Source organism: Populus trichocarpa, chromosome 5 (genome assembly GCF_000002775.5).
Source record: "Populus trichocarpa isolate Nisqually-1 chromosome 5, P.trichocarpa_v4.1, whole genome shotgun sequence".
Lineage (NCBI taxonomy): Eukaryota > Viridiplantae > Streptophyta > Magnoliopsida > Malpighiales > Salicaceae > Populus > Populus trichocarpa.
This window is the reverse complement of record NC_037289.2, coordinates 21528295-21555969: the sequence shown is the minus strand read 5'-3', so window position 1 is coordinate 21555969 and position 27675 is coordinate 21528295. Positions and strand designations below refer to the sequence as shown.

At 34.7% G+C, this 27675-nt stretch overlaps 3 protein-coding genes across 8 annotated transcripts; 1 reads left to right on the top strand and 2 right to left on the bottom strand.

Moving 5' to 3' along the window:
- Window positions 1-9841: 9841 nt before the first annotated feature.
- On the top strand, window positions 9842-12397 carry LOC7464842 (transcription repressor OFP16). 3 transcript variants are annotated; one of them, XM_002307556.4, is made up of 2 exons: window positions 9842-11070; window positions 11612-12397. In XM_002307556.4, exon 1 carries the CDS (start codon window positions 10041-10043, stop codon window positions 10779-10781), a length of 741 nt encoding a protein of 246 aa, XP_002307592.1. In that variant the 5' UTR covers window positions 9842-10040; the 3' UTR covers window positions 10782-11070; window positions 11612-12397. The 3 variants fall into 3 exon arrangements, with proteins under 3 accessions (XP_002307592.1, XP_052308745.1, XP_024456931.1); XM_052452785.1 differs by having other exon boundaries at window positions 9842-11461; XM_024601163.2 differs by having other exon boundaries at window positions 9842-11642; window positions 11719-12397.
- Window positions 12398-14308: 1911 nt separating this feature from the next.
- On the bottom strand, window positions 14309-15801 carry LOC7464841 (40S ribosomal protein S18). The gene is made up of 4 exons (XM_002306744.4): window positions 15639-15801; window positions 15358-15518; window positions 14726-14914; window positions 14309-14611 (listed from the first exon to the last, which is right to left on the bottom strand). The coding sequence occupies exons 1-4, from the start codon at window positions 15639-15641 to the stop codon at window positions 14506-14508; spliced, it is 459 nt and encodes a 152-aa protein (XP_002306780.1). The 5' UTR covers window positions 15642-15801; the 3' UTR covers window positions 14309-14505.
- An 884-nt stretch (window positions 15802-16685) lies between these two features.
- LOC7464840 (uncharacterized) lies at window positions 16686-25894 on the bottom strand. 4 transcript variants are annotated; one of them, XR_002981992.2, is made up of 10 exons: window positions 25702-25893; window positions 22935-25605; window positions 22274-22415; window positions 22070-22152; window positions 20946-21184; window positions 20163-20249; window positions 19193-19292; window positions 18803-19019; window positions 17101-18701; window positions 16686-16997 (listed from the first exon to the last, which is right to left on the bottom strand). XR_002981992.2 is itself a non-coding variant. In XM_024601940.2 (9 exons), the coding sequence occupies exons 2-9, from the start codon at window positions 25440-25442 to the stop codon at window positions 17467-17469; spliced, it is 4608 nt and encodes a 1535-aa protein (XP_024457708.2). In that variant the 5' UTR covers window positions 25443-25605; window positions 25702-25894; the 3' UTR covers window positions 17034-17466. The 4 variants fall into 4 exon arrangements, 3 of the variants coding, with proteins under 3 accessions (XP_024457708.2, XP_024457707.2, XP_002306779.4); XM_024601940.2 differs by lacking the exon at window positions 16686-16997 and having other exon boundaries at window positions 17034-18701; window positions 22274-22412; window positions 25702-25894; XM_024601939.2 differs by lacking the exon at window positions 16686-16997 and having other exon boundaries at window positions 17034-18701.
- Window positions 25895-27675: the final 1781 nt, after the last annotated feature.

The window sequence follows — 27675 nt, the reverse complement described above, 5'->3', positions numbered from 1 at the left end:
AAAAGATAACTTGGAAAAGATAAAAAAAAAACAAAATAGATGGAAATCAAAAGGACGAGGACCATGTTGTGTAAAGAAAACAAATGGAAGGAAGCTTGTGTACTTTGCCTAAGAGAGGAGAGAGAAAAGGGAGAGAAGAAGAAGAAAATCCACTAGAACCACGTCATCCTTCTTTTGTTGTCACACGTGTCACCATTGGAAAGCTCTTGGTATACCGCGCCACCACAAAAGATAGTGTTTAATGGTTGAAGGAGGAGCCTGCAGGTGCTGCTTAAAGGACATGGGTTCCTTTCACTTGTCACACGCTCCAACAACGTTAAGTAATTACCCCTAATTCCAATTGACAATTCTAGAAAATCCTAAGGAAAAATGATGAAAACACCAATGGACACGAGTTAAAGAAAAACAAAATTGTAATGGTAGTTAAATAATTGCATTATTAGAAAAATTTTTTGAAGAAACCATTAATGCCCCTTACCCCATATGTTATAATTTTTGTTTTTAAATGGACAAACCACCCCGAACAAGTTAGTAATGTTAAATAAACCCCATAAAAATATATTTTTACTCCTCAAGACTCAACCATTTTCTTATAATTATAAAGAGCAAAATCATCATATTACATTGTATCAATCCACAATAGATCTAGCTTTACTCTACAAGGAAAGGCTGATTAGGCTTGGTTTGTTTTTTAAATAGGAAATACTACAAATTGCCTTCCATGAGAAATTGCATTTGTCCAATATGGTCAAGATGACATGAATTACCCACATCCTTCGTATTCAAAAAGAATCATGTATTCATAACATGGGAGGCAGAAACTACAATGTTGTAATTTCTATTTGGTTTCTAGTCATCATAGTCTTTTTGTAAAGAAACATAATATATGGTATTTTTTTTAACACCGACAAATATATATATATATATATATATATATATATATATATATATATATATATATATATAAACTACACCCATTCCTTCATTTTAGTTAAAAGTTTGAAATAATAAAAAATGGAAAATGCAATAAAAGGGCATTACATCTATACTAAAAGTCTTGTCTAATATGAAAGTGAAGCTATTCTTTTTTTTTTCTTTTTTCAATTCTAGTTCTTTTCTTATTCTCTTCTTTTTTTACCATTCCCCCCTCTTTTTCATTTTTATTTCATCTTTAATTTTTTTAACAGTTAACTGCGTTGTTTTTGGATCAACTAAGTTGATTGAACCACGTCAAGATAATTTTTACATGGTTTAATTTTAAACTCGTGTTAAGTAAGGAGTCATGTCAAGAGTTTTTTGTATTAATTTCATAATTTTTTTCTTTTCAATTTTGTTCATAGAATTTTTTATACTGGTAGATCAGGATGTTTTTGAATTTGTCAAGTCCATGGAATGACATTTGGCAAAAAATTGAATCTGAAATTTTTTATATTAATCTTGTTATTTTCTTAAAATTTTTTTACAGATTAATCGGGATACATTTAAACTTGTCAAGTTAACTAAGTTACATAAATTAATTTTTATACAGTTTAATTTTAAATTCAAACTGTAAAAGGAATCAAATTATAAGATTTTAACATTTACCAAGCAAGTTGAGTTTAATAAAAATATTACTCATTTACCAAGCAAGAAGACATGACAGGGTGGGATGAACCTTCTCTATACGAAGTAGACACAGAGATTGACTATGTCTTCCGGTTGGGTTTGAGCATTGGGCTTTGATGTATGGCATACCCATCCACATGGATCCAATATTTGGGCTCAGCCCATTTGGGAATTGCAATTTGCATATTATTAAAAACTAACTTATTCACTTTCCGTATTATTAATGTACTATTTGATTGATATAAATATTACTCATCGACTTTATATTTAGTTTTTGGATTCATGTCCATCGATACAAATGATAAGATATACAATCATTTATTTTAATTTGATATTTTTTTAATATAATTTGATGGAAATAGTGGAATGAGATATATGATATATTTTAGGTAAGAAAAAAATAGAATTTTTTGAATTGTCTTACAGAACAATCAAAACGATAAATAGGCACTTACAAACACATTGCAAGGAAAATAATTAATAGCAATCATTTAGTAGGTGGTTTAGTGGTAAAAATTCAGAATTAAAGGGTATGTTTTTCCATAAATCTCAGGTTCGAGTTCTGTGGTTGCTAATATGATGACCACTAGAGACTTAAATAGTCGTTAATTTTAAGGTCCGTGAGATTAGTTAAGGTACGTGCAAACTGACCCGGACATCCATGTTAATAACAATAATAAAAATTAATAGCAAACTATTTCTTACACTGGATGTATGATTAATTACTTTCTTTGTTATATTAACATTATATATAAGAGACATTAAAACCGATTTCGATGTAACAACAAATGTCTTTTGCAGCAACTTGAAAGAGTCAAATTGATGTTTAATAAATCTGGAAAAGCCGGAATAATTATTTTGTTGCGAGATAATGATTGGAGACTTTGGCATTCAATAATTCAGCGGTGCTTGATTGGCTGTACAGCAGAGGTCGGAGGAAGTTTCGGTAACTTGGAGTACTGTAGAGCTACGGGTGGCTTATACGGGCAGAGTATCCATCCAAAGATACAATTCCTATGCATACAGCTCACTTCTAAGATCTGCGGCTGAAGATGCTCTGAATTGGCAGTGTGTCATATGATCTTCTTGTCTCTTTCTTTTACACAACACAGACACGTTTGAGAACTGTGATCATGAGAACTAACTTTCTTTATAATTAAACAAGGGGTCAATGATACTGTCCTCTCTACTGTACAATGGTTCTAGCAGCTGTATTAAGAAATTAGATCAGACGAACAGAAACCCCCGTAGGCACGAGTTTTGATTAATTCTCTTAATCTCTGATATTCAAATCAACAACACTAGCTACTTAATCACCATATTAATATAATAGTACTGTCATTATGTTTCTGGGTGTACCTATTTTTTTTTGGCCACCACATGCATTATGCTGCTACCCAACTTAATTTGTCAGTAATCTCTTATTTTTTTTTAAATTTCAGTAAAAGTTGTTTTTTAAAGTTTTATTTATTTAAAAATATATTAAAATAATTGTATTTTTATTTTTTAAAATTTATTTTTAATATTAACAAATCAAAAGATTTGGGTGGGAGTTTTGTAATATCAGCAACGAAAGAGAGTGGAAAATTAATGGAGAAAATATTTTTTTATTCATCTTAGCAAATCATGTAAGAATTTATCATACGTCCATCTTTCATCTTAGCAAATCATGTAAGAATTTATCATACGTCCATCTTTTCCGTTTTGGCTGGGAGTTTTGTAATAAACTTAAGTATCCTCCATGCAAAAGATAGCAGGAAATGTCTATTCAGACAGGGGACCACCGATTTTGAAGCTGGTTTTGGGTAAATGAAGAAATTTTGGAAAAGGAAAGCACGAATAAAGTCTTGTGTACAGGCTGTTATTCGTCGACAAAAAATTATCCGATTTCTTATAGCTACTGATCAGAGAGACGATCGATTTTGATTTTTCACAAAAGACTTCTGTTTTCTGGCAGTGGTTAAATATTGGCTGGCCGGTCCTTCTCGTGGATATAAAGCAACCATTCTTTCAAGGGAGCAACTTCTGATTATAAAATGTTTTGTGGTTACCAGCTCTCACTTTGCTGCTCCAAGAAAGTGAGTTTTCCTGCTGGAATCTTCGCTCCGCACGTCTCACAGATGATATATACAACTACTCTTGTGTTAGCAGGTCGAAAAAACGAATTATTTGGAACAAAAATATCGCATATGCATGGCGTAATCTGCCCAAAATATTTAGATATATGCCAAGAACATATAGATGAACAAGTTACCAGAAATATAGGAGGCAAATGTCCTGAAAGTAGGAAAAAGTTAAACTACTAAAACCAACGAGGGCTACTATGAATATTCTAGAAAAAAAAATGAAGAATGGCAGCAAGATAGTCCGCTCGTGCACATGCAACCATTTTACACAAGCTAATTAATGTTTTAGTACTTATCTGGTAGGAATTAATCTAGTCACATTAAATTGTCTGATTTTACACCAGAAACAGATCATGAAATTAAAAATCTGAAGAAGACAGTGCAAGAAGTAAAGAGTTTGAACGGGAAGTTTTTTTATCAACGTCAAAGATCGATGCTGCTAAAAGAGAATCATTCCTAGATGCACTTTCAAATGAATTCGAGACAGCAAAAACATTACTGTAAAAAGCTTCGAGTGTGGTGGTTGCTTCAAGGATTTAGAGGGAATACTACGTTTACCCTCATCGATCTGTGATATGATTGATGCACAAGTTTACTCGAATAGGGGGCTAAGGAGGCATGGAACGTACACAAGAAAAGTGTAAGTTGGACAGGTCGCCCATGTATAAAATGCTCTGAAACCACGCATGTGCTTGGTGTACCTGTCGTTGTAGAGTCAGCTGGACCATCCTTGTAGCTTACCTGACTGTGGAATTTTAACCTAGCTATAGATGTTTCTCTCTCAAGATCCTGACTTGGTGGAAAAGTTTATCCTCATAAGGGAATCTAGCAAGAAAGTAATGGCCAATCCCCTCTTTTTGGTGAAGCTGCAAGATTTGTTGCCCAAAATGAAGAGAATCCCAAACTTCTAATTCAAGAATTGGATGAAGCAGGTGAAAATATAAGTTTAATTTCTCAAAAAAGTGGACTAATTAATTGCTGAGCTATTTATCTTCTTATAATTTATTAAATGTCAAGTTTGGCGTGTTCAATAATATATATAGATTTTTTTCATGATCGGTTATATTTCAAATCTCACCATGCATTGGTTTTTAATTCGATAGCTTATATTTGACTAAAACAACTTAAAATGATTAGCCTAGTAGTTAAAGAAAGTTTCCTTAACTTTTCATGTTCAAACTTTGAGGTAAATTGATTTAAATGCAATAAGTCAGATGTAAGAGAATGCTATTTTAAGAAACTATTTGGTAACACGTTTTTTCCCTTGAATTTTAATTATTTTTTATATTTTAATTATTTTGATATACTAATCTTAAAAATAATTTTTAAAAAATTAAAAAAATATTATTTTGATATATTTTTAAGTGAAAAATACTTTAAATCGCAACCACTATCATAATCCCAAACAGGTCTACCTTCTCAAGAAAAACTTAGTTTTGGTTTACTTACAAGCTAGTTGAATACTTTTATTATAAAAAATATATATATAAAAAACTAAAACCAGTCTTAATGGTTTTAATTTATATCCGGTTTTAAAATTAATAATTATTTTAATGTTAGTTTTTTTAGCACAATTTAATACCTGTTTAGTATTGTTGTGACTTTAAAACATGGTTTTTTTTAGGTTATGTTTGTTTATTGAAAAGTGAATTTATTAGGAAAAGTGAATTCTAAGAAAATAATTTAAATTTTTTAAATTAACTAGAAATTAACAATCAGGCTATGGTGGTACGGTCACATGCGTGCTAATGAGCTGGCACTGAACAACATTCCAATTATGAAATGAAACTTGCTAGTGCATGGTGGGCACTGCTTCATAAGTCGAGGACTAGGAAGCAAAGCCAGGGATTTGCTCATAGTCGTTGCTCGGTACCTCTACATCGGCAAACACGTGGGTCACAGTGCGGGGACTCACCGTTAGCAAGCCTTCACAGAGCATTTTTACTATACAAAGATTGATGATGAACAGTAAATTCCAAAATAATTTAATAAAATAGCAAATATATAAACATAAATAATAATAATAACGTGCGTGCAAAATAGAAAGTGTTTTCCCGAGTTAAAAAGAGAAGAACACTCCCCCCTCTTGGAGTCTTGTGTTTTTCTTTAATTAAAAGATATTTTTCATTAATTTATTTTTCAATTCAGGCAATATTACGAATGTAGTGTATGCATGTATCCATAGGCCACCATGTAATACACAAGTATATGTGTGTATCAATAGGTTATGCATGCAATACATTCGTGACTATGCTAGATTGAAATTTTTCCAGATGTGATAGCTTGGAAAATACCTTTTGGTACTAAACGTGGGGATCACAAAATAGACCAGTCGGCTAATTAAAGGAAGGTAATTAGTAGGATTTACATAATGCATAGGCATATATGACTATCTAGTACTTTTTTTTTTATTTTTTAATAGTGGGTGTTCAGGTTCGTTTATGTGCACTTAACTAGTTTTTTAAGATCTTGAAGTTAATGATCAGGTAAATCTCTAATAACTCTAAGATTTGTAGCACTCGAATTGATAATCTCTAAAAATCAAATTTAAAACCTGGTCAGTTAAACTATGATCCTCAGGATTATCACAATCAATCTAGTGCCTGGAACGATTGGAGATATCTACATGGCTTCACACATATATCTCTGGCAATGTACAAGGGGTTCTTTAAACTCAAGGTCAAGGCTGAGAGGAACACTCTTTCAACTGCAATACCTAATCCTCCTCGCTGATGAAACTGAGAGTAGCTAATTAGCTTGTCCAGTAAGGTTACATTGAGAAGAAATTTACTTGTGAAAGGGAATCCAGGGATCGGATTTGACTCCAAAAGTCAAATTATTAAAACGTGATAGACACTGAAACAAGCAGGGTAATTATGGGACCCAAAAGCACAGCCTCCAGGACGGGGCCTGATTGTGTAATCTTATGAAGTGATCATAACCGTACATCGTTTTCTTATGTGATAATCAGTGGACTGATTGTGACCACTCGTCCACTTCATGATAATAAAAATGGTAAAAACCAATCATCCAGCTCCCAGAGTTGAATTAATCTGTTTATTGACGGTGCAGAGAACCAAGAAATAAAACAAAAGGAAGACTTTGATCTCCACCTCTGCCGGTGTGCATGCATGTGCAGCTTCCTTGTAACACAACAAGACTTGCAAAATCGCTCGCTTCCACAAGAAATCCTTAACTCTTACGCGCTCATGTCATCGGAGAAATCAACATCCCATCCTGCATTTATTGAGGTAGCTGGATGGCGATTGCTTGGCCATCCAAGTAACCTCCCTCCTTTTAATGGTGACAAAAATGACAAGTTGTTGTAAGGATATGATTCTTCACCAACATCATTTGTAAGGCAAATATGCCAGTATGTCTGCATAATTTTCTCTAATTCCATTATATATATATATATATATAAACTTATTTGCATGTAACCCTATGCTTTAAGAGCATGATATATGATCACACCTAAGTCTATCTTCTGTCGTCTTTTTTCTTTCACATTCTACTCACAGGTTCTTGTGTCCTATAAATAGTAATTTTACTATCATCTTCTGATAATGTTTTTTTGTTAGAATGTGATCATCGACGCATAATTCCTTCCAAGTAACCTTGCGAGCTCGGCAGTTAATTGATTATCCTAACATATGCTTGTTCAAGACTGAGAACCGTGTATAGGAGCAGCTAGTTTATTATTTATAAATAATAATAAGTATATATTTTGTTTTTTTTTTTTTTTTGTTATCTATCTCAACTAAAATGACTTTGAATTAATCATGAAGATGTTCTTAATTCAAGAGAACATGTTTTTTTTTTTTTTTAATGAAAACTACAAGCCTATTGATTAAAATGAAAATTACAAGCATATTGAATTACAAATTTACTGTTATCAAGTACTTGATAATATATTTTAAAGATCCTGTAAACTTGATTGAACTATAAAACAATTGTTGTTGTTGTTATAATAGAAAATGCAAGCTTGCTATTACAAGTCTATTGTTACGAGCATAATTATATAACTTGGTCCGGCTAGTCAGGTTGACGCAGGACACGGGGTCTTGATAGGGTTTCAACCCAAAAAAAATCCAAATATGCAATTATCTAGGTCAAATTCGGGTGACCAACCAGGTCAATCCAAAACCTGGGTGACCCAACATAACCCAGGTGAGGCTGGATTTTTTTTAACAAACCCAAAAATATAAAACTAATTTATGAATACGTAGCCACACATCTTGTCTTATAGTTTACTTCCATATAAATTGTTTCTTAACTTTTTGATGTGAGATAACTATATATAACCTATTTTTGCATGGATTGTTTCTTAACTTTTTGATGTAGGATAACTATAATACACTTCATGCATCACATTTATTTTTGTAACCTACATCCATATGGACTGTTTCTTAATTTTTTAATGTGAGATAACTATACATAGCTTACATTCACATTGATTGTTTCTTAACTTTTCATTGTGGGATAACTATATTACACTTCATGCCTCACATACCTTTTTTATAGCATACATCTATATGAATTGTTTCTTAATTTTTTGATGTGAGATAACTATATATAGCCTACATATACATGTGTTGTTTCTTAACTTTTCGATGTGAGATAATTATAATATACTTCACGCCTCACATTTTTTATAGCTTACATACATATAGATTATTTCTTAACTTTTTCAAGTAGGATATTAAAAACTTCAAACATATATTTTTTTTATTTTCTCGGGTTAACCTATGTGACCCGGGACCTGACCTCTTAGTTTGGTCAACCCTTAAGTTAAATTAATCTGTCAAACTTGCTACCTGAATCATGAGATTGAGATAACCCCATAGAAAAAAAATCATAATAAATTACGAAGCTTAATTCCCAATAAATTCATTGTTGAAGGATAAAATTGAAAAATTATTAATAGAAAAATATGACATAATAAAACAAACCGAGTCTACCAGGTTAACCCGCAAAACCCATAACCCGAGTCATGATACTAGGATGACTTCGTAGACATCAAACTGAAACAGACCATAAAGTCTAATTCCTAATCAACACAATGTTGAAGGAGAAAATTAAAAAAAAAAAACTCGAGTCCACCGGGTTAATTTACTAAACCTACGACACGAGTCATGAGACTATAATAACCACATAGAAAGCAAACTGCAACAAATAATGAAGCCTAATCTCGAATAAAACAAATGTTGAAGGATGAAACTAAAGAAATAAACATAATTTTTTATAAAAAAAAAACAAAGAAAAAAAATTATTGCAATGAATAGTAGGACACAAAAAAATTACCACAGTTAACCAGGGTTATTCTACAAAACCCATGACTCATGTTATAAGATCGAGATAACCTCATAAAAAATAAACAAAAAAAAACAATCCGAGTTAACTTGGGTTAACATGCCAAACTCGTAACTCGAGTCATGAGGCTGGATAACTCAATAAAAAGAAAATTGAGATAAAATTATGAAGTTCAATTCTCCATAAACTCATTATTGAAGGATGAAATTAGAAAAAATTTAATCTTAAAACGAGTCAAAATAAAGTGACCAGAGTCTAATTGAGTTAACTTGTGACTTGAGTCATGAGACCGAGATAATCTTGTTGAAAAAAAATTAAAACAAATCATGAAATCTAATTTCTAATTAATCAACCCAATATTAGAGGATGAAATTTTTAAAAAATATATCAATTAAAAAAAAAACTAAATTCAACCAGGGTAACCAGCTAAACCCAATACCGACATAAGATTAGAATGACTAAATAAAAAACAAACCGTAACAAATTATAAAGTTCGATCCCTAATAAATTAAATGGTGAAGGATAAAATTAGAAGAGAAAAAATAAATTAAAATATATTGTTTTAATAAATAGTATTTTGTGAGATTATGTACGATAAAAACACCATCTTTTTAAAATTTTGTTTGTTAATATTAATGTTTATATTAAAATAATAATGTTAATATGAACAGGAAAGCTTAGCTACTCATACGTTGTGGGCGAACAAAATATGAGCGCCATTAAATTCGAGAAATAAAACACTGCTTTAAGGACTCCAAAACTCATGCTATATAAAAGGTCCACATTTACAGTCTTTTACTTCTGTCTGGTCGCCGCTGAACTAAAAATACAAAAGACTAATTACACCATGCGCCATCAAGGCATTAACCATGATGGACCCTCCTCTCCATCACAATTAAAAGACTGCTCAACCCCCCATTTTGTTATCGTTTCTTTTCCTTTGATTCACCTTCACACTCCTCTCTTTCTTTCCTGCACAATCACAGAAACAAAATAATGGCAGGCACAATAGGAAGAAACCTCAATCTATGCTTCACTAAGATCAGACGTCCACTACCACCCCATGATCAATCCCCCACTACCCTACTAACCCCAGATGATCACAGCCATACATTCCTCATAAAAAACTATAATTCCCTCTATGACCCCACCATTGATTCCGCCTCCTCCTCCACTTCTTCCAGCTCCTCCTCCTCCTCTGAACCTGACTTCGCTACCGTCTGCGCCTCTCAGCGCTTCTTCTTCTCCTCCCCTGGCCGCTCCAACTCCATTATTGAATCCACACCGTCCATCGTCACTTCCTCAGACTCATCAGACAATCTAGTAGCCCCGCAATCTGACAGCAATGGTCTGACAACGAATCCCTCCAATGACAAGTCTTTGTTGGTTGATAGTTGTAATAATAGTACTCATCCCCAGTTATTAAAATCCCCAACCGTTAAAGACAGTGTTGCTGTCCCCACCTACTCACCGGACCCGTACATGGACTTCCGGCGATCCATGCAAGAGATGGTGGAGGCACGTGACTTGGTGGACGTCAACGCTAATTGGGAGTATTTGCACGAGCTACTATCGTGTTATCTTGATCTTAATCCTAAGAGTAGCCACAAGTTCATTGTTGGAGCTTTTGCTGATCTTCTTGTTAGTCTTTTGTCATCACAAATGCCAGAAGATGCTGGCCGCCGGGGAGAGGATTTTTCCTCCGGTAGCTGTGGGATTTCGCGGCAGTGCATGTAATGTAGTATGTGGTTTCTGTCGGAAAATGATTGTCTAATCTTGTTACCTTTAATTTAGCAATATATATGTGTGTGGGGGAACAAAATTGAGCCTCCTTTTGTCTTCTATTATAACACCTTATCCCCTCACCACCATCTTGCTTTTGGTTCTTGTATTTATTAAGCTGGAAACTTTTTTTTTCGATTTGTTAGTATTGTTTTCGGGTTCTAGATTAGAAAATTTGTTTTTTTCCCCCGAAATTGGGTTTTTTTTGGAATGCAGGCAGTGCATGATTACAAGTAAAGGCGAGGTACTTGTCCTACCTTTTCTTTTTACTCCATCTCTCTCTCTCTCTTTCATTTTTTTTAATGGTAATTGCAAGTGCTCGTGAACTAGATGTCTATAATTCACTCTTTGATAGTTGGTTGGGGATAGAAGCTTTCAATTAATCCGAGGGACTTGGAGGGCTTGTTCTATCAAATGTAAATTTGATGAGATTACGTTTTTCACTCTATAGTGAAGCTTTGTTTTTGTTGGATGACGAATTGATATCCATCACCTGTTACATAAATTCTAAAAATTTCGTTAGACCCGTTTTCTTCCTTTCCTTTTCCGTACTTTCTTCTCTACTGAAACAAAAAAGTTAGCTGCAACGTGGAAGAAAAGCTGTAACCTTTGGATTAATTTTGAAGACTTCACGTGTAAGATTGAAATTAGTTTTGTTAAACCTTTCTTGCATGCTTATCCCACTTTCTTTTTCAGCTAAAACTTGCTTTAATCTTCCAAATTAACTCTAATAAACCACGTTCTTGCACAGACAATTAATATTATGTCCACTCATTGTTTTGCAGAGGTAATCAATCAAGACAAGGGGACTATTAGGTTGGGAACGGGTCAAATCCTGTCTAATGTTAAAATATAAACTAATTTATCGGCCGCTAACCGTTGTCTTTTACAGGAGGAGTAAGACGAAGGTAGATCCGTCTTGTAAGCAAGCACAGGACTCCTGTTTCTCATATTTCTTTAATCTGGAAGAATCTTCGCATCAAGACAACTAGTGGATTAACAAGTGGCCAAATTTTGTCGATTAAAAAAGTAAAAACTGTTTTACACAGACTGCACAAGGGAATCTTGATTTTTGTCCTCCGTTCCCCGCGCAATTAATATGGTGTTTTCAAGGACGAGGATGGGCCACAGAAGATTCAGTGAAAGTTACAGATGCCACTGATGATGACTTGTTTCTCCATAAATATGATTATATTATGGTTCAACTTGTAATTCCTGGGAATATAGCGATGGCAAATAGGTCTCTCCATACTGTACATGTGGTTTTGTCCCTCACGAGGTCTCTTACCTAGCACCGGCTCATCAATGAAACCAGATCTCGAGCCTAATATTTGTCTATCTTCTTTAAGTATTCTAGGTGTGGTTAGTTCAGGGTTTTCAATCCCGTAATAAATAACTGCACCAAAACTATAGAACAGAGTAATTTTAGCAGTGGAGGCATCATGGAGAACCCAGAAAAGAGAGATTATTGATGGGCAAGACAGTTGGCTTGGGCTAGCGAGTGTAATTGTTTTGAGGATTACTTGTATATTTCCTCTTAGTTTTGAACAGCAAGAGTATCTTTCGGCTAATTTTCGCGTACCAAATCTAAATTAATGCGTTCACAGATTGAGATCCTAAGAAAAATAATGCGCATTCGTTGTATAATATATTTTAAAGGTATTTTTTATTTAAAAATATATTAGAATGATTTTTATTTAGAATTTTTTAATTTTTAATATAATCACATTAAAATTATTGAAAAACACTAAAAAACACAAACATTGTTTTTCAAAACATATAAAAAACATAGTTAAAAACATACACGAAAACAATTAGAAACACAAAATAAACAGACCCTAAGCTTGCAAACATAGCATCAGGCAAAGGAAGCATAGCCTGAGCACCACAGAAAGAATGAATTTAAACTCTGATGTCGTCGCGGTCAATAACTAACTCTGCTTCTCGTTTTGACAGTGATAGTTTTTCTCGAGCAATTTGTTAAAAAAATAAATATAAATGCTTAGATTATGTTTGTTTATTTATTTATTTTTTCATGGCTGGGGCATGATGTGATCCTAGAGGCCTGCATAATATCTGTTTTACTACATGGGGGCACTAGCCCATAAGAAGATACTTCATTCTCCAGTATTTATTAAAATAGCCGAGAGTATTTTTTGGTGGGTTCATACTACATCAAAATGGGTGGATCAAGCCCAAACAAGCTCATTGAAAACAGCTGCACGATATTTTCTGTCAGCTCAAATTCAGCTCCAAGCCAAGTCCAATACAAGAAGAAATTTTAACGAGAGTCCAGTACACCATGAGCCGACTCCCCAATTGATCTAAGCTAAGTGATATATTGAGGGCTAATCCAATAAAATCAAAACATAAAAAAAATAAGAAAAAAAGAGATAAAAAATAAGAATGAGGAATCAAATACTATTCTTACCAAGTGATATATGACATTGTAAGGAAAATATCTAAATAAATGTCTTATTCTTTTCAATAATCCATATTTGTAGCAATCAAATACTATTCTTACTCCCCAAATTGATTAATGATCGGTTACAAATATCTATGATCTATATTCTCTCTAAATAGAAAGGAAATAAAGTTATAAAACACACGAAATATCTTGCCTATGTGTTATTGAAAAATGTATCAACATAAATACAATAGTAAACCCAACTACAGTCTAGCACTAAGATAGATACAAGGATCCCAATGCCGTTAGGTTTAGAAAAGGAAACCAAATTAGCCTCGCATTAGGCCACCATGTCCTCCAACAAGGGGTCGCAGAACAATGCCTTGACAATCCATAAATTTTCACCATCAGAACCTTCACCATTTGCAAGATATCATCCATAAATTTTGATATCCTAAAGCACCTCTTCCTGAGAGACAAGTTTCCCTAGAAAAGCTATGACATAGCATTTGGTTGTTTGTAAAATAGTGGCATGCTGTGTAATTGGGAAGGCTTCTACGATGTGCGAATCATACTGATTCTACAAAAATTCAATTTCAGGTGGTACTCCACTTCTATGTCAGTATCATGCTCACCACAACCTACTAACCCTTGATAACATCTCTTACATCACAGTTAAATTATATTTTAATTCCTTCATAAAAAATACACTCCAAGTTCATTGCATCCTATAAATTTATTTTAAGCCTAGTATAGATATAGGGTTACAAATCTGATTCCCTTACAGCCATACTATTATATATGTGAAAGTTACTGTATCAAAGCGGTGAGGGGCGGTAGGATAGCAGATGTTTCCAACTACAACACCCAAGACTGGCACCGTCCAACAGGTATTAAGATTAAGACATGCGTTTTCTTGGCAATTACAGACTATCCCCTAATCATGCAACTGCTTCTATCTCATTGAAGACACATGTTAGTTTGGTAACCCGGTAGGAAACACTTATGCTGCTTGTTCTTGCCTATGCCTCCATCCAAAATCAGAAACCAGAATATAAGTAAACACACAAAAAGATATCTCAAGGAAAAATATTTAAGCAAAAATATGATCTTGTCAGAGACAACGCATAGAGAAATATCCAACCAACAAAAACAAAACAGAGTTCAAGCAAACAATCTAAGTTATACTAAAGTTTTTTGCTTGAAAAAGAAATGACTGAGAACCCGAAAAATACTGCATTGTAGCAAGAGAACACAATCTGTGTAACCAGATCATCGCTTCTTGGAGACACCAACAGTCTTTCCCCTACGGCCAGTGGTCTTGGTGTGCTGCCCGCGCACTCGGAGACCCCAGTAATGACGGAGACCACGGTGATTTCTGCAGCAAAAGAATCACACCAGCTAAAGTAAACCAAAAAAACTAACAGAACAAAAGAAAAAAGTATATTGTTTTCTCCCCAAAATATCATGTCTAAAGAGAATCATAGCAAACCTGATCTTCTTCAAACGCTCAAGATCATCTCTCAGCTTCATGTCCAATGCATTGGAAACAACCTGGGAGTACTTTCCATCTTTGTAGTCCTTCTGCCTGTTAAGGAACCAGTCTGGAATCTTGAACTGACGAGGATTAGCAACAATGGTCATAAGCTTGTCAAGCTCCTCAGCTGACAGTTCACCAGCTCTACAAACACATCCACCCAAATGTCAAAAATTGACTAACATCCATCAACAGCCAGCTATGAATAAACCCAAAAAATTATGCAGCTACAAAGACTAGAAGAAAGTCAGCAAAGGTTATAAAACCAGCCAGCTCTTCTCTAACGCTCATTTATCAAATTTCTAACCTCCCTCGAACAGTTGCCCAAAACAAATTGAAGACAATTATAAATTAATAAAACATCCTCAAACTTAGTAAAAAGGGAATCTATAAAAATCCTCTAACTAAATTTTCCATTTGTTTTACAGTAAGAAAGCAAGCCACCGAGCTTGTAACAAACCATCACTATAACACAAACCGTGACTGAATAATCAAAGGGAGAAACTTCTATTCCACAAAAAAGACGAGAGTGAAATTTTTAACAGATTAATATATTAAAAAGGCGGGAAAAGGTAAAAGGTAAGCACCTCTTGTTCATGTCTACATCGGCCTTCTTGCAGACAATGTTGGCGAAACGACGACCAATACCTTTAATGGATGTAAGAGCAAACATAATCTTCTGTTTGCCATCAACGTTGGTGTTCAAAACACGAAGAATGTGTTGGAATTCCTCATTTGCTACCAGCGACTATCAATCAAAATAATTCAATCATGTCAAACTAACTATTTAAGTACATAGATCTAACACACATGCATAAGGAGAAGAAGGCAATGAAAGAAAAGAAACGAGAGAGGTTTCGATGCTTACCATGGCTTTGGGCTAGGGTTTCGGAGCAAGGGTTGGTCTTTGGCTAAGCGGCGCCTGCTCTTAGAGTGTGAAGAAGGTGAAGAAGTCCCAAAACCCTAGATACAGAGACAGCGTGCCGTTATATATAGTTAGCTTCGAGAGAGGAATTTTGCCGTGCTAAAAATGTGTATGGACTGATCTGCCCCTCGTTTATTCATCAACTATTCATTCTTTAATTAACATTCAATTAAATGTAAACATAATTTACTTGTAAACTAGCCATTTCACCTGCTATTCCCTGTGTGTTATATCTTTTTTATATAAAAAATATTAGATATGCAGATTTTATTTATGTGTTTTTTACATAGAAAAAAATTTAGTGTAAATTAAGAAGTTTATATAAACATTTAATTAAATAAATAGATAATTATCCGTGTAAATAAATATAAAAAATCATTAACAATAACTTAAAGTAAAATTGAAAAATCAAAAGATAGATATATAGATCAAGTTATTTGATCCCGCATCATGAAATATATATTTAATTATATTTACTGAATTTATTTATTAAAATTAACTTTTTATTCAAGCATGTTTAAAAGAAATAAAATAAATAAATACAAGCTCGATTGGGTTTAATAAGTTGATTATATTTTAATTACACGATAAAAAACTAAGCATATTAAAATAATTAAGTGTTAAAAAACTAAAATGCCCTACATTAATATAAAAATAACCAAAAGAACCCCTTTACTCATGCCATATTTGTTTATGATTCGAATGGCAAAAATATCCTTTTACTGTGTTCTAAAAATTAAAAGATAAAAATAATCATTTTATTATTTTAATAAGTTAAAATGCATATACCCCTAACAATTCTTTATTACTGATAAGCAATTGAAAATTGTTGTCTCAAGGCACCCTATATATTTTTTTTTATTGTAGCAATGAATAGAAGCAGTGATTTCATCACAACTCGTAGAGTTTTGGTAATTATTATTTTCATAATAACAAGTCAATCTTTGAAATAATAAAAACATATTTAGTTTATATATATTATTTCAAAAGTTTGACGAGAATAATAACTTACTAATCAAATTTCTCAAAAGTTAGCTGTGGTTTATCTAAGAAAAATACATTGGGAATAAAAATAAATTTATAAAATTAACGTGTAGATGCAACTTGCCTTGGTTAAAGAAGAAAAATGCCTTCTCTGAAGACATTTTTCACTTAGTATCATAGAATTCAATAATTTTACATATCAGGGGGATTTTCCTTTCTTTTCTCTCTTATTTTTAACCACGAATAACCAATTCCATTCTCGACAGGGAAAAGGACAAGCAGGTGACTGCGTATTAAGCATGGCCATTTTATCAACACCTGAAAACAACAGAGCGCAAAGGGGGGGGGGGGATGTTAAGCATGAATCACAGCAAGCAAGGCTCTTTCATAAACTTCAGCAATGGATTTTTTTTTCATTTACGTTAGGCATAGGAGAGGTCAAGATGCACAACCCTCAAATGCATCTAAAATCTAACATGTGACTTGGAAAGTACTGAAGACTTGGACTGCTCTAACTGTACAAAAAGATGTCCTCTATAATGTTTGATGGGCATATGATTAAGACGACAACCTTTGTCTGTGAACACCTGCCAAAGCTGTCATCAATCATCACCATCAAATGAGGCATCCGAATGCTATATCGGCATCCTAATCAATGACAAAATCGCATAACACGGTCTGTGAAGAGAACATCCAAGTTCTGCAAGAAAACTCCATCACATTTATCCATGGCCGCCATCCACAAAATGCCATCTTTCTATCGCCAAAAAGAGTATGCCAATCGGAATCAACTAGCCTGATTTGACAAAATTATCACCTCAGGTGCACCGCATGAATTACCATCACCAGAGGCACAGTGCAGGCCAACACCAGGAGCAGAGCTTGAATTGCGTAAAGGTTCAGAGGCGCACTGTGTCAAATTAGCAGGCTCGACCTCAGAAACAGAATTGGGGTGCTCTGAAGATTTGGTATTAATCCGAGGCCCATCAGAAATTAAACCTCCATCAGGAGAAAGCGCATCACTTTGAACTGTGTCAGACACTTCTTCAATGTCATGGACGCCATCCGCATCAACTCCACAAGGGCTCACTATGAGCTCTGTGGCAATACAAGATCCATTACTTCTGCAAGATTGCAGATCTGCTTTTGCAGTGACATCAGAATCTACAGAATTGGAATCAGCAGTAGCCAGGACAACCATGTCCTTCGCATTAGGCCCCTTGCCCTGACAAGAAGTGCTAATATTTTGGTCGACAGGCAATGCCCCACAATGACCATAAACAGCATCTTGCACTTTCTGGGGAACTGTTGTGGTTGTTGATTGAACTATATCACTGGAAATATTGCAGGTAGTGGACTCGTAGTGAACAGCATTGATATCTGAAACTTTAAGTTCGTGCCCAAAAGCAAAGTACTGGAGTTGACTTGCTATGATTTTTGAAGTGGGCATAGAATCATCATCAAGCGAATCGAGGTTCTGTCTATCGCTGCTATCTTCACCTTTCACTTCACAAGGAACAGTCTCAGTAACCTCCCTGGAAGCACACTGACACTTCCCTTGAGAGTCAGCCGCTTCAGACCCAATAAAAGATACGTCAAACAGCTTGCTTTCGATCTTGGAAACATCATTCTGGTCCTTATGTGTATCCCCTTTCAGCTTCCTCTCACAATCAGAGGTAGCAATGGAACCAGAAACAGCACTCTGATGTTCAGTCACCTCTCTAGTTTGTTCATTGGCATCACACAAAGAAATAGAAACCGCACTTAATTGATCAACAGCTTTGTCCTTGGGACAAGCAGGTAGATTAGTATTTTCACTTGTAACATCGGAAATATCATTCAGGCAATCAGGAAGGGAACCAGATTCAACTGCAGCAGCTTGATCATTTATGTTGCCAGTATGAGGTATACTAATTTCACTAGAACCTTTTAAATCAAATCTCACTGACGAACATTTCTCATCAGAATTACATGATATCTCATCTATGGTATATTGTTCCTTGAGTTCCAAGGATGTCAAACCTGCATGTATTATATGTGGTTTAAAAAAAATTATCAGCGAGATGAGAAACCCAAAAAGTTGCATATGTTAATATCAATTAAAGATTTAAAATGGCAGATACCTTCAGTGGGAACCGTATTTGCTTCAGCAAACTGATGATCCTTCAACAAAGGTTTTTGTAACATATCAACGCCAGGGAATGCCACCATTTTCATGTACCTCATTTTTTGCTTGCTCAATCCTTCAAGTTGTTTAAAACCAAAAACAGAAGTCCAGGTTTCCCTTAGCTCAGAGATTGCAGGTATGACCAATTTCTCGACATTTAGAGAGCAGAGAGCCTAATGACAGTTTCAGAAAAGACAAACAAAAATAAACAGAAAGTAAAATCAGTAAAAAGGGAGACTACAGATTGTGTTATATAAATGAAATTCCAAAAAGCTAGTGACAATAAATGTCAGACATTAAGACATGAATTCAGAAAAGTAGGAAAGGTAACTGATACCAAACATACAGTTTCAATTGCACCTAGAAGCCGGCGGCACATTCCTTGCCGCCTGTACATGTGGCGGGTCCCAATGAATGGCATCTCTGCTAACTGGTTCCCATGGATCCTATTTCACCAAGTATTGATTAATGTGATTGTGACTTTTTACATTGTCATAAACTGCTACTTGCACATGCATGGACATGTTGATTAGAAGAAAGTAGAAGGAAGACAGAAATTTAGCATCAACATTCAGCACAACTGGCATTATTCCAATTTAAAGAGGAAGAGAACAAATGGGAAAGTAGATGCAACAGGAATACATACATTTCAAGAAAGATACGAATGCAAGTACTCTGGAAAATGCAAAAAAGGAACACGAGCACAAGTGCGGAAGTCATTAAGAGCAACAATCTGACTACATTTGTACTCCAATAGTTCAAAAATGAGTCGCAAACTCTATTCCGCTGTATTGGCACCAGATCCACTTGCTATATGGTGGTAAGTATTGAGGTGACAAAAAAAAAAAGGTTGCAGCTGGTGGAACTTCAGAAGTAGAAAATAAGAAAAGAGGCAAGTTCACATGTATTTAGTTTTGCTGTGTTTTCTATAGTATCCAATTTTATTTTATTTTTCTGTTCTCAGAAACAATATAAAAGACTCCAAAGTGGATGTTACTGGCAAAACAAAGATGTTGATCAATCACAAAATGATAGGAAAAGGTAAAAAATGATTCATGCAGATGGTTACTAATGTCTTAAATTACAACACGTCCAATCATGTGTATAGGCAGTGCTTAGAAAAAGGAATAGTCAGGTAGAAAACTGTCAGTACATAATCCCAGAAAACATTCATAACAGAAATGATTCTGTGTCCATATGCATTCTTTTCCAATTATAATTTCCAATAATTTTGTTATACATACTGGCAGAACTAACCATTGATAAAAAAATCACAAAGCAGTGCAATCACTGGGCAAATTTGGGCTGAGATATACCTAATGGATGCAGCAGAGATTACTTCATCCCCTCGCTCTAGAATTGCAGTCAGAAAACCACAGTAGTTCAGTCGATTGAAGTTTGACCTGAAAAGGAATATTGCAACTCGTTAAGAAAACAAATTGCTTACAATTTTTTGACAACGACATAAAAGCAATCACAGTGAAGTAGATAATCCTTATCAGCATTTAACAGGAAAGGTGAGGACAATAAGTAAAAGAGAGTAACACAGCCTTTTCATATTCAAAAGCACACTTTCAAATAAAATACTATCAAGTTAAACTGTAAACTAAGTATTGACAGGCCAAAGATATGAAAGAAAATACCACATACATCCACAATAGCATAGTACAACACAACAGGATACTACTTTTTGGGCTCTCCACCATTAGAATAATTGCATACTACATGGTAGAATGGTAGGGAAATTAAAGAAAGTTGTATGCGGCGACAATTCCCATCATTTTATGATCTGTTCTTCCTCAACCAGTTCAATAATATACTTTAAAGGTGGTAATCAATCGGGAAAAACAGAAAGGGCACCTCTTGCCTAGGCTTGTGAGTTGTGATTCCACCACTAAAAATATCAACATCAAAATGAAATGCTTCTCCCAAAGTTGGAACACACCAACAAATGTGATGTATCCACAAAGAACTAATAACCCCCCCCCCAGCACGCGCGCACACCAAAAAGATATTGAAAAATAAAAGAAAGATCAGCAATGTTGGTTTTTTCAGCTTAATGATGACAATTTCAAACTTGTGAATATACTTGTGCTTACCCAAAATTATATACAATATTACGAATCAGGTTAACCCCACTTCTATGGTCAGGCATGGGCAAAAAGCACTCATCCATTATGTGCAACGCAACAGCTACCTTGGAATTGCATTCAACTTTCCGATGCATTCCACTGAGAGTAATATCAGAGCCAACATCAAATCTGCGAACAACAGTCCATGCAAAGCCCTCTTCCATTTCATGTTTAACCCCAAGAAGCGCCTGGAGTTTATCATGTAACTGACAGAAACAAAACCATTTAAGTGAATTCTGATGCACATAATAGAGTTCATTTTCAAGTTGTCTTAGAACCTGTTTAAATTAAACCAATTAAATAGAAGCACTCCACTTTATTGAGGACTCAGGAGAAACAAACCACTGCTACTGATATCAGAGTATTTATCAAGTACATGAATAATCTCCAAGTATAGAAATATTAAGGATCACAACGAAGTCAAAAAATCAATTATTTATATTCCAGACTCCTGTTGCCAAATCCCACTTCACATATGACGTGGCCCGTAGCAGATTTTAGGGACTGATAGAATTGTGTAGAATGGATGACACAAAATAGCAGTGATCCATGAATCAAGGTCTTGACATTACCCCAGAGTGATGTCCGTGTTTCTCTAAAGTCTAACCACTCACACATTGAATTTGCAGATAGCGATTAGTTTTGCATCGTCAATCAAAAGTGGGTTTATAAAACCCAGGGTTTACAAGCCAACAGAACACCTGAAAATTTGCGGCAAAAACAAAAATGGTTTCATGTCTTATTAGGACCAAATTACAACCACGTTCAGATCTAACTGAGATGAGATTGTAGAATAGCTTAATAACTTCCAAAAGTAGGCAACTCTTCAACTTCAAACTCAGTTGTGACATAGAACACACATTGGCAATCAAGTTTCCATGAAGTTCACACAAAAGGTTTTTGAGTATCAGTGAATGTGTTTTATAAAATCAAGCAATACGCTACAAGCTGCCAAGGTTTCTTGTCACTTGAAAATATGGAGTAAGATATAAAGCAAAGAAATGCCAATAACGACAAAATTTTGATTTGCAAGTCCAACAGAACATCCAAGATTATAGTTTATAACAATACAATGGTAACTAAAATAATACCTCTTGGCATTTCTTCCCGCAGAAGGATAGACTGCTGTGATAATCATTTATAGTGTCCTCAGCAGGAATACAAGAGTGGTGATCTGCAGCAGAAGATCTATTAAATGTACATCAATTAAATAACAATAAATAGTAGACAATTTAGCATGGTGGAAAAGGAAAGAACAAAAATACATTAAACCACTGAGAAGATTGAGTCAATACATTTCTCCTCACACAAACAACATGTCAGTAATGCAGGTCGGGCAGCAGCATCATTCTCATCCATCTGACATGCATCCCCACCAGCCATCCCACAAAATTTGCATGAACAATATGTGCAATTCCAGACCCCTGAAGGGAGCTTCTGCCACAAGAAAAAAACAACAACAATATATTAATGATATGATGGCATTTAAAGAAAACCAAACTCAATTCTATGAGTAACAGCAAAAAAGCTGGTCTTATTTCATATAAAAAATGCTATGGGCAATATGTGCAATACTAGATTCCAGAGGGAAATTCTGCTGCAAGAAAACAATCTATAATATGATAGCATTTACAGTGAATGAAGCTCAATTCCACAAGCAGCAGCAGAAAGGATGATCTTAAGCTTTACACAAATAAGTTACTATGGAAAGGCAGCTTCACCAGAAATTTTTCCACCATTCATTTCTTAATATCTAATAACAAAACTCTATTTTGAGATTTTATTTCCTTAAGGTATTCCATAACCCGGAGAAAATTTTTTACTACAAGTAATCTGGAGAACCTTGAAGACAAGATTTCAGGACTGACCCAAGAATAGCATAATGACACGTGCATGGGCAGAATGTGATCTTCTAAATATAGCGACAATAATAGGAATGCAAAAGTAAATGCGTACCTTTATCTCTAGGCAGCTTTGATGAAATGTTGATGGGCAACTATCACAGCAAATAAGGTTTCCACCATCTCCACAGATCCCACATGTATCATCATTTGGATCTTGACCATCAATATCAACAAAATGGAACCCTTTACGATCAGATTCATCTTGTCTATGCCATGACTCTAGCTGGCAGTGCAAGAGTGAAGGTCCATTCTCTAAGAATATGTTTTTGAGTGGCTGGCAGGATTTGCTGCCTGCATGAGCCTCGAAGTCCGAGATTGCAAAAGTTTCACCACAACAATCACACTGAATGCCATCTGTTGTGATTTTACCCTTCAGGACTGTTCGTGTCTTCCTGCGTTTCAAGTACTGCACCTTTCCAGCCAATGGAACAGTGCCCATGTCAATCATCCAGGCTAGTACAGTTCGCTTCCCATTATAAAGCACATAGCCACCACCATCTGAACCTGCACCCTCCTTGGAGTTGCGAATCATTAGAGCACACCGCTTTCTATTATGTGTTTTGAGTTGCTTAAAATCCCTGACTGTTGTTCCGTCATCTGACATACCCGCACAGTCATCCTGTTCGCAGAGAGAAGATTTCCGTTTTGTACTGTCCTTCAACTTCTTACGTCCGGGAATTGCCAAAGCATCCTGTTTTCTCTTGTGCAGTTTTCCTTTCTTATTTTTCTCTTTTGCAACTCCTTCACCTGTTTTCCCATCCTTCACTTGCTTCCATTTCTTTTTCTTTTTATTTTTATCACTCCTTTCCTTGCCTATTACTTTTGCTAGTATGCTGAGTTCTTCATCTGGTAGAGGAGTAAACTTGAAACCAGTCTTACAAGTATTTGAATCACCACCACCACCTTCATAATGCTGCTTAAGCACCCGGTAAGCCAAGGTAACAGACCAATGAGTCCTTCCTTCAGGATTAACATACACAGCATCACAGTACTCTCTACCATTCCTAGGCCTACGCTCAATTGTCCAGCCTGCACCCAAAAGAAGTTCTATAATTTTTTCTCTCACTACTGCCTTCTGTATACTTCTCCCCTCTTCCTTTTCATCATTGCTGCATTTGTTCTTCCTAGCTGTGGCTAACTTTGTTGCATTAGATTTTTTCCCAAGTTTCTTTCCAGATACTGCACTTCTAGCTCCCACATTGTGGTTCTTATTATGTCTTGTCATTTCCCCCCACTGTCTTTTCCTCAGCCCACCCACCTTTACACCCTTGTTCAACTTGCTGGGTCTCCCACGCTTAGGCTTCCGCTTCTGCCCCACTTTACCATAAGATTCATCACTCTCTTGACCAGAAGATTCTGCAGAGTCACCATCAACCACCTCAATACTTTTCTTCCCAGACTCATCACTCTCCTTAGCCTTGGGGGGTCTCCCACGCTTAGGCTTTAATTTTTCACTCATCTCATTACCTGACAGTTCACTCTCTTCACCAGCAGATTGATGGCTGCCTTCTTTACCCACCTTGACTCTTTTCTTCTCGGATCCATCACTCTTCTGCCCCTTGTGGCACATTCCATGTTTATGCTTTAATATTTTCCTTGCCCCACTATGTGCTCGATCACTCTCTTCGCCAGCAGATTGATCACTCTCTTCCCTTTTCACCTCAACCCTTTTCTTCTCAGACACATCATTCTTCTGAACCTTGGGGGGTGTCCCGCACTTGGGCTTTAACTTTTCCCTTGCCTCATTATCTGCCTGTTCAATCTCTGTACCAGCAGATTGATGACTTTCTTCATTTACCACCTCAATCCTTTTCTTCTCAGGCCCATCACTCTTCTGAGCCTTGGAGGGCCTCCCACGCTTGTGCTTTAACATTCTCCCTGCATCGTTATCTGACTGGTCAGGGTCTTCACCATCAGAATGATCACTATCTTTCTTTTTCACCTCAGCCAATCTCTTCTCAGTCCTGTCACTCTTCTGGTCCTTGGGTGAGCTACCATGATTTTGCTTTGATTTATCCCTGGCCTCATTATCTAATTTCCCACTGTCTTCACCATCAGAATGATCCCTCTCTTCTATTTTTACCTCAACCCTTTTCCTCTCAGAGCCATCACTCCCTCCGGTCTGCTGCCCTCTATCAATCTCCTTCCTACTCTTAGTTTTTGTCACAGACCTTGACCGCAGAACCCTGACGACAACCACATTTTCACCATCCGCACCCTCCTTTAGCTTCTTCTTTTCAACACCACCATCCTCAATCTCTCCCTCACCATCAACCATACTTCTTTTCCTTCTATTCGTACTACCCTCAACAGCATTACACTCCCTCAAATCATTCCCTCCTTCACATTCTTCGATTTTAAGCCTATCTCTCTGATCCACTTCCATTTCTTCTTTTAACGCCTCTTCTTGATTCAATTTCGGGTTCTCCTCGTCAGTGAATTCACAATCTCCTTGTTTCAAACCACCAACTTTCTCAGTAACCATTTCCTTGCTCGGAGAAACCTCATTTTTCTCCATTTTCGCCAATAAATTGACACTAGATCTCAACCCTTCTCTCATCCTCTATCAAAAAAAGATCCCTAAAAAATTCACTTTTTTTCCTCAATAAAACTCACAAGTAAATAACCTCCATTGATCTTATTCAGCTATTAAAGTAATTCGATGCTCAAAGAACCGCGAGCTGGATCTACGAAAGATTTTTAAAAAAACCTTTGATCAAAACCTGACATTCAAGAAAATAAATTAAAATATGTACGAATAATCTGCCAAATAAAAAAAAAATGAGAGTGGCGAGGGAGAGAAGGAAAAAAGAACTTACTAATGCAGTAAACGAGACAGGATTATAGGATGCTTCGGAGTCGTGTGAAAGCACGGGCCTGACCAGGCAAGGACTTGGCGAGTCGGAGGTTGTTGTGCCGGGATTGGGTTTAGATAGAGAAAAGAGAAAGCCAGGGGGTTTTAAGAGAGAAGGATCGGACACTCGGCCATTTTATTATCGGGTCCTTTTGAGTTTTGGGGGGTTTTACGTTAATTAACATAACATCGAGCATGGTTTCGCCGTCCCATAAAACATTAAGGCATGTGCAGGATGGTCATTTTGTATGGACTATGGTTTTCATTTTCCCTCCATCAAACATATGCGCCCTTGAAAATAAATAATTCCAACCAATTTTTGAAGGTGACGAATTCATAAATGGTTTGAGAACATTAACTTTAGTTCGTCTGTTCAACATCTCTCTTGCTTTGCATTTTTTTAAAAAAAAAAATCCACCCGAGCAATTATATCTTAAGATTTAGAAGATTTAGACTGGATTTATCTAGCATTAATAAGGATATTAAATCTTTTATCGATAGAGTTTGATAATCAATCTCTTTGTTAATTTATGATGATCAAAGTTTTTTTTTTTTTTTGCATGTATCAAAAATACAAAATTCTGGGTGATTGAGAATGTAGTAGTCGTTGCTTTTCAAATTGTTTTTTGTTCGAAAATGAATTAAAATATTTATTTTTATTTTTTAAATTTATTTTTGACATCAGCATATCAAAATAATAAAATAAAACATTTTAAAAAATAATTTAAAATAAAAAATAAATATTTTAATCCATTTTCGAATGAAAAATATAAAATTTTAGGGTGTTTGAAAGGGTAGTAATGATTGCTTTTCAAATTATTTTTCGCTTGAAAATAAATCAAAATATTTTTATTTTTATTTTTATTTTTAAAATTTATTTTTGATACCAACACACATCAAAATGATCAAAAAATACTAAAGAATTAATTGAAAATAAAAAAAATCATATTTTCATAAAAAATATGTTGAACCGCATACCGAAACAAACACTTTATGGTAAATATGGGTACGTTTTGATGTTATATTAATTATTGTCTTAAATTTACTTTGAAGAAATAATTAAATACAAGTGGTAGAGAAAAAATAAAATCTATCACTCATAAAAAATAATAAAAATAACTTAATCTAAAATTTTTCTCTTCTACTTAATTTTATTTCTTCCAAAAAAAATTACTAATAAAATGAATAAAATGCAATTATATAAAAATTCTCAACAATCCTATTTTTAAAATCTCTCCCAGTAAAATCCAATTTCAACTTGCATTGTATATTAAATAAAGACCCAAATATCAAATACAAGATTCTCTTTGTTGAATATCATGTAAACGAAGGAGAAAAAAAAAAGATCCCATGGTTCTAGTAAATAGAGTTAGAAAATTGATAATGTTTTCAGGATTCAATAGAACAACCATAAATGAGTATATGGGAGTTTAGTAATTTTTACTATTGATTACACTGCAAAAGCTTGTCTCATTTAAAAAAAAACATCAAAAATAATGTTTTTGATGTACTAATATAAAAAATTAAAAAATATTATTTTATTATATTTTAAAATTAAAAATATTTTAAAAAATATTTTATATCACAATATCACATAACTCTTTTCTATAGCTTTGTCTCTCTAAAGAGAAAAATTCTAAGAAACATGTCCATGATTTTCTAAGTGGTATTTTTTCTAATTTTATCTTTTAAAAAAGAAAAATCCTAACAATGTTATCAATGAAGATCAACCTTATTTATCTCTCTTCTTACTTTTTCTTCCTTTTTTATTTTCATTTAATAAAATCATATCCAATATTTATGGTTTTAATTATATCTGATGAGCACCCTTTTTATTTATTTTATTATCAAATTTACTGTTTAATTTATCTTTCATTAATTAAACAAGGGACTGGTAATTATGCATAATTGCGTGATTTGTTGAACATTTATATTATCT

What these genes read in the sequence shown, in the direction of transcription:
- LOC7464841 (XM_002306744.4), bottom strand. An exon ending in GATGTAGACATGAACAAGAG is followed by an intron (nt 14,915 to 15,357) that starts GTGCTTACCTTT and finishes ATGTGTTTGTAG; the next exon opens with AGCTGGTGAACTGTCAGCTG. An exon ending in GAGCGTTTGAAGAAGATCAG is followed by an intron (nt 14,612 to 14,725) that starts GTTTGCTATGAT and finishes CTTTTGCTGCAG; the next exon opens with AAATCACCGTGGTCTCCGTC.
- LOC7464840 (XM_024601939.2), bottom strand. Translation starts at nt 25,442, where the DNA reads ATGAGAGAAGGGTTGAGATCTAGTGTCAATTTATTGGCGAAAATGGAG. An exon ending in GCGGGAAGAAATGCCAAGAG is followed by an intron (nt 21,185 to 22,069) that starts GTATTATTTTAG and finishes TGTTTCTGTCAG; the next exon opens with TTACATGATAAACTCCAGGC. An exon ending in AAATACGGTTCCCACTGAAG is followed by an intron (nt 18,702 to 18,802) that starts GTATCTGCCATT and finishes TAATACATGCAG; the next exon opens with GTTTGACATCCTTGGAACTC.
- LOC7464842 (XM_002307556.4), top strand. Translation starts at nt 10,041, where the DNA reads ATGGCAGGCACAATAGGAAGAAACCTCAATCTATGCTTCACTAAGATC.